Consider the following 6,793-nt stretch of genomic DNA (forward strand, 5'->3'; position numbering starts at 1 on the left):
GTGCACAGCAGATGCTTTCTAGATGAAGCAATCTTTAACAGACATCTTGCAGACGTGGGCAACGTGTGTGCTATCTGTGAGGCCTATATGATTAATAGTTATTATATAGGCTTAGACTATAGTCAGATTAAATATGACGTCTTTTTTAGGATTTAGTTCATGATTTAAAGATCTTACACGTTATTAAACAGTCTAAATCATTAAAGAGATTTAAAAAAGAGAAAGAGATATCTCAGGAGAATTTACTGGAGGGGAAAGGATGTCCTCGCAACACCAGTCCGAGGTGAGACTGTCCCGGCTGAGCTGCTGGACATGAACCCGTGCGTCGCTCTACGCAGGCTCGTTTAGGATCTGTGGGAGTCTGGAGTCTCAGGATGGTGAGGTTCACGAGTGTGCAGCTGCTGTCTTCTTGTTAATGCTGCTGTCTTTTTCTTGCATTAACATTCACAGACAGGTTCAAACTATTAAGATACGAATCCGAGTGTCAGATGGAGGTCAGACAGAGCTTTGTTTTTGTGTTTTCTCTTCTGTACTGTAGAGCTGTTTGTCTTGGATCTGTCCTTATATTTGACCCTTTGTTGTGTTTTAAAAACACAAACACACACACACAAAAAAAAAAAAAAAAACACACACACACACACACACTGTTCTTGTGCTGATAAGAGGAACATTTGTATTTCTTCTTGTATCACAAATACAAAGTTGCGTTTGTTGCTTTTATCTCTTTTCTTGGTTAAAAACAGATTTGCAGTTTCATGTTCACATCACTAGTGAGAAACACATTACTTTGTCTATGTAAACTATATTTAATTTTAAGAGGTCATTAAAGGTAAAATGGTTCATGTAGTAATTCTTTAGTCTTAAAAAAACACAAGGTTTAATTTAGTTATGAGTTATGGAATAGTCATTATGGAAATAGTTCCCTGAGAATTGAACCCAAAACCTTGGCATGCTTAATCTTCTTTTAACCTGGTTTTTATATATTATCTTCAAGATTTTAGGTTATTAAAATGCATATGAATATTACTGATATGTACAGTTTAACTGCAGGACCAAGCAGCATGTATGTGTGTGTTATTTTTATTTATATATATATTTTTTTTGATAAAATTAATAATTTAATATAAATTTAATTGTAAAGTATTGTTCAATTATTTTATATAATTTATTTCAGTATTATAATTTTTTTTGGGATTAAATTATATATATATATATATATATATATATATATATATATATATATGCTTTAATAAGAATTAGTAATTGAAATAAAGGTCTAAGGTTCTCTTGTTGTGTGTGTGTGTGTGTGTGTGTGTGTGTGTGTGTGTTTATGCTTTTGGTGGCAACAGTGATGCAGGCTCTTGGCAACAGCTCTAAAATGTTAAACACAGATTTTCACTGGGGTCTTGGTGAGGAGTCTTACATTCATCACGGACCCTCTGTGTTTTCTGTGTATCTGTAAGATACTGACACTGTGTGCTGCTGGAACAAAAGTGTGTGTGTGTGTGTGTGTGTGCATGTGTTTGTCAGCACACAGTTTCCCCTTATTATTACTCCTAGTTATACTTTAACTGCGATAGTCCTCCGTTGTTTGACATTCTGACTATGACAAAGCAAGTGGTATTTGACCTGTGTGTGTTTTGGGTCGCCGTGATTTTGCCAAATAAGACATGTTCCTGGATCAACATTACTGTCCGTATAGACTAAACCCTAAGTCCCTACCCCTAAACCTAACCCTACCCATAATTTATTCCTAAAATCGGAGGGAAATTATAGCAGATTAACAAGGGTAGAGAAGCACCCAACCCTGATTGTAAGCCTAAAACTGATATTTCCTTAAAAATTATATCTCAATTTTGATTGGTTGATTGGAATGTTGTTCCAGGATCAACAAGGATGTTGATCCAGGAACATGCTGTACTTGGTGAAATCACGCTCACCATGTGTTTCGTGCTGTATTCAGGTCAATACTTCACATAGTTCATCACATTTCCAAAAGCAGCTTAATGAAGCTTACAGACATTTTCAGGACAAATGAATTTGTGTCTCTGCTGTAGATGCGTTTCTTGCTGTTGTTCAGTCGTCAGGGGAAACTAGGGCTGCAGAAATGGTTCACAGCTCTCAGCGATCGTGACAAGAAGATCATAAGAGACATCACACAAATGGTGCTGGCGTGACCGCACAAGGCCTGCAACTTCCTGCTGAAGATTGTCTACAGTTTTTTTGTGCTTTTCTCTTCTATGGCATATATTGTTAAGAGTAATATTACTCATCTTCTTGGCAAGATTTTTATGTCATCAAGAGCATGTTAATGTGTTTTCGGAATCATGTGAGTCTTGTATTTATGTTTTTGGCATCTATATCTGTTTGTGTGTGTTGGAGGTGTGTGAATTAGACATTATTTTCTAACTTTGAGAAGGCTTGCTTTATCCTGGATGAGTTTGTTATTGGTGGAGAAGTGGAGGAAACACCCAAAGTGTCTGTGGCCAAATCGATGAAAGAGCAAAAACACACACAGAAACAAATGCACACACACACACACACACACACACACACACACACACACACACACACACACACACACACACACACACACACACACACAAAAACACACACACACGCACACACACACACACACACACACACACACACACACACACACACACACACACACACAAAAGCTTGTTGAGGTGGTGATTCATCACAGATGTGTTTTATACTATATGTACCCAAACTGATGCTGTCTGCTCGACGGTTTGTTTTTCAAATAAATTATTTCCGAGGCATTCATAAATGTTATAACCTTGCAAATTTATATGTATTTAATTCTTACACTGGTCAAATATAACTCAGAGATATTGTGTTTTGTTTTTATGTTTTGACAGACAATGGCAGAGTATTTAAACAAACCCACATACTGAAGGAACATCTTCAGATCATCACAGCCATCACCTCACTCCTCAAAGACACAATGACAAGAACTTCATATGCTCAATGTATTTAATTAAGCTTCCATAAAAAGTCACAGCACTGAAATCTATCTATCTATCTATATATTTAAGAAATGTATACATTTATTCATCAGTGCATTAATTTGATCAAAAGTGACAGTAAAGACATTCATTATGTTAAAAATGATTTCAAATAAATGCTGTTCTTTATTTCTGAAGGATCATGTGATGCTATCATTACTCAAAATTAATCTTTGCATCACAGGAATAAATTACATTTTAAAATATATTCAAATAGAAAACAGTTATTTTAAATGGTAATAATATTTCACAATATTACTATTTTTACTGCATTTTTGATCAAATAAATGCAGTCTTGGTGAGTAGTGTACATGTTGGATATTTGACTACACTGTGAAATTAGCCCTCTGGTTTCTGTTTATTGTGCAGTAAATGTAAATATAAAATTCATTTTTTTTCTCTGTGTGCAGACAATCAGTCAGTAACTCTCAGATAGAGCTTAGATTGAACTGAAACTGAAAGAAAAGCTGTTTAAAATCTGAAAAGGACTAGCCAAGCTAATGACTCAAACGGAAAGGTTTTTTAAATTATTATTATTAAATACTAAAATGCATTTTATAATAATAAAATGCATTTTTTTTTTGAGAATGTGTGAATTGTAGTAGAATAATTACAGCTTATTCTATACATGCATTTAAATATGTAACCAAATTTTCATGACACAAATGTAAATGCACTTTGGGCTATGACCCTGGTTGCACATGAAACAGAAACCAATAACCAAAAAAAAGAAGATTTTATGTCATGCAAAGGTCGCTCGGCAGTGAGAGAAGCATTACACAGAGGACCATGGTGTGAACAAATGCTTTATTTACCTCTGCCACGTCACACATGACCTCATCACATGCACAAGATACTGACTGACTGAAAACATAAGTGGTGTTGTTAGGAGGGAGAAAATCTGTGTGTGTTCATATGTTTAAGAGGTAAAGCCAGCGACTTTATACATTGTTCTATTCGCTAACTAATGAACAAATTCATTGAGTTACTACTAAAAGTTCTTGAGTTCATACTAAAATACAATTTTTTTCACTATACAGAACAAGAAATGAGAAAAGCTGGAGAACTACATTGACTAAACGCAGTTAGGGGATATATTTGTTTCAAAATACTTTATTATATGACAAACTTCAAACAATGAATATAATCGTTATCTACACATCTACATTTCAGGGACTGTTTTCCCCTCAGAGTCCGTTTCATCGGCATCGTCGCTCTCCGGATCCAGATACCGCAGGATTTGCAGCATTGTGTTGTTGTCTAATCCTGTCGCTGCATTCTCGTGATTCGCAGGTCTTTTTTGTGGCACGCTTTTATCGAAGTAGTCACCGCGTTCGTACACGGGCTGATCCTCGTCACGTAATGGCACCAGACGTGCACGTCTCTGTCCATGCTCGAACATTTTCAACGCCAGGTAATTAGCAAGTTCGTCTTCCTCACCAGCAGTGTCGTCATAATCATCCCTGCTGGTTTTACTCTCATAATAACGTGATGTTTTCGGTTGCGTTGGTCGGTTGTTGTTTTGTTGTGCTGCGTTTACCAGCTTGAGGATATTCATGATGTCCTGGGTGACGCTGTGGCCCTCCGTTGTCTCGAGCGGCCGTCGGTGAGGTGCTGCGTTGAAGGTCTTGTGAGCGGTTGCGTAGGGTGTACGTGACTTCTTTGGGATTCCCAATAAATCCTTCTGCTTCTCATTATGGAGAAGCTCAAGAACTTCCTCCGGTGGGATTCCTAGCTTCTGTGAGATTGTGATTATCTTGGACAAAGACTCAGGGAATGTGCTGTGCACTGGCTTAATTTCCCTCTCCTCCTCGTCATCCTCCTCTTCATCATCTTCATCCACATCTTTTCTCTCCACCTCTCTGTCGCTTTCTTGCTCGCTCTTGCTGGCCTCTTGTCTTTTCTGCTGCTCCTGCTCTTTCTTTTCGAGGATTTTCAGAAGATAGTAGTCCACAAGCTTTGCAATGTCCTCAGGCTCCTCCTCTTTTCCTGTCTGGAACCAGTTGGGTTGGTTGGATCTTTTGACATAATCGTCCTCTTCATCCTCCTCCTCTTGCTCATCATCCTCAAGGTTGCGATTAAACCCATGCCTCCCTCTTTCTTCCTCTTCAGTCTCTGTTTGTTCCTCCAAAGGTGCCCATTCATCAGTTCCCATGATGTCTTCCAACACCATCTTCCTCTGCCTGGACAAGTCGTTATCATTATCGTAATCTTCTTCACCATCCTCCCGTCTGCTGTTGGCCTTAGATGCGGAGATTCCACTCAGCTCCTCAAACACAGACTGAAGGGTCGCCAGTTTCTGTGGTGTGTACTGTTCTTCTGCATTCTCGTTGGTCCGTTTGAGAGGCTGCTCCTGATCCTCAAACACAAGTGGGAACTTCCGGTGTCGTCTCCGGCTATCCGGATTGGTCCACGAGGTCCTTCCGTAATTCTCAGCTGAAGTTTCCACTTCTAGTTGTTGCTTTGGTCTTGGGAAGGGTTGGACAGTGTATCGAGGTTGAGATGGTGCGATGACCTTCTGGGAGGTTTTCTGGGGCACCATGTGTTCCTCGGTCTGTTGTAGTGTGGTAAGCACCGCTTGCAGCAACTCTTGAGTGTTGTCCTTCTCTTCCTCCCTATCCTCCATGCCTCTATCCATCTGGGAAGGAGCTGCCAGTTGTAGCAGGGAGCGAATGCTCTCCATGTCATCTGAAGTGTCTTGCTGGTCATCAAGGGGATCAGGTGGGGTTCTCTGGCTGAGGCTTTGGATGTAGCGTAGAGCTCTGAGCATCTCGGCACTCGGAGGAGGACGGATCTGGGATGCTGGTCCATAAGAGACAGGTTCACTTTCGCTCAGGCGATGCTCTCTTAGCGTGGCCCCTTGTACTCCACAAATGAGAGAAAGGAAAAGGGGCAGAAGAAGGAGCGAGGGGAGGATGAACACCCCTGTTGCACAGCATCTAGATGAGGATGACATGTTTTACCTGAGAGAGGGAGGGAGGGAGGGATGGAAAGAGAAGAGATGGTGAGTCAGTTTTTCATTAAAAAAAAGTACAAAAGCTTTCACTGGGGTTGTACCCTTTCAAAATAGGTACTAAATGTACCATTTAGCTACTAATAATGTACACTTAAGGTACTAATATGCACCATTTAAAATCATTAATAATCGGCACAAGACCACGAGAACCAGGCGAGTCCTCTGCTCAATCTGACGCGCGTTGCAGCTTGGAATTAAACCACACCATGCTGGTTTAGTCTGGACAGAGGACTGAGCCTTTTTTCCTCCATTTCTGTCACCGATGGAGTTTTGGTTCCTTGCCACAATCGCCTCTGGCTTGCTTGGCTGGGGACACAATTTCTGACAACATTGCTGACTTGACTGCACAGACACTGTTGGAAAAGAGCTGAACTGAGCTGGACGATGACGTCACTGAATCAACAATGAACTGACTTCAACTGATAAACAGACTGTTTTCTATTGTGCTCTTGCATGTCTTTCCTATTTAACACTGTAAAGCTGCTTAGACGCAATCTGTATTGTACTGTATCTATTTCGAGGAGCAAAGGTGTATCTTTTGGAAAGGTACAACCAAAGTGACAGCTTTGGTACCGTTTTGCAACACATACATAGATGTGTTTGCGGTAACAATTTCATGCATATTGATTGTTCTGTCTTCAGCTAGTCAAGTTCACGTCGTTCCAAACCTGAATGATTTTCTCAGTGGTTTTGTCCATACAATGAAATTCAGTGTGGTCCGGTGTTGTTTTGAACCCCATTGACT

The 6,793-nt window shown here is 39.8% G+C and overlaps 1 protein-coding gene and 1 pseudogene across 1 annotated transcript in view; one reads left to right on the forward strand and one right to left on the reverse strand.

The window, feature by feature from the left end:
- Positions 1 to 2,057: 2,057 nt before the first annotated feature.
- Positions 2,058 to 3,068, forward strand: LOC122147838 (annotated as a pseudogene).
- Positions 3,069 to 3,820: 752 nt separating this feature from the next.
- Positions 3,821 to 6,793, reverse strand: part of scg2a (secretogranin II a) — a 4,006-nt gene continuing 1,033 nt past the window's right edge. The window contains exon 2 of the mRNA XM_019095659.2: positions 3,821 to 5,995. Coding sequence (XP_018951204.2) covers positions 4,195 to 5,988 — 1,794 coding nt within the window. The 5' untranslated portion in view covers positions 5,989 to 5,995 and the 3' untranslated portion in view covers positions 3,821 to 4,194. The remainder of the gene's footprint in view (positions 5,996 to 6,793) is intronic.

This window comes from Cyprinus carpio, chromosome A15 (genome assembly GCF_018340385.1).
Source record: "Cyprinus carpio isolate SPL01 chromosome A15, ASM1834038v1, whole genome shotgun sequence".
Classification (NCBI taxonomy): domain Eukaryota; kingdom Metazoa; phylum Chordata; class Actinopteri; order Cypriniformes; family Cyprinidae; genus Cyprinus; species Cyprinus carpio.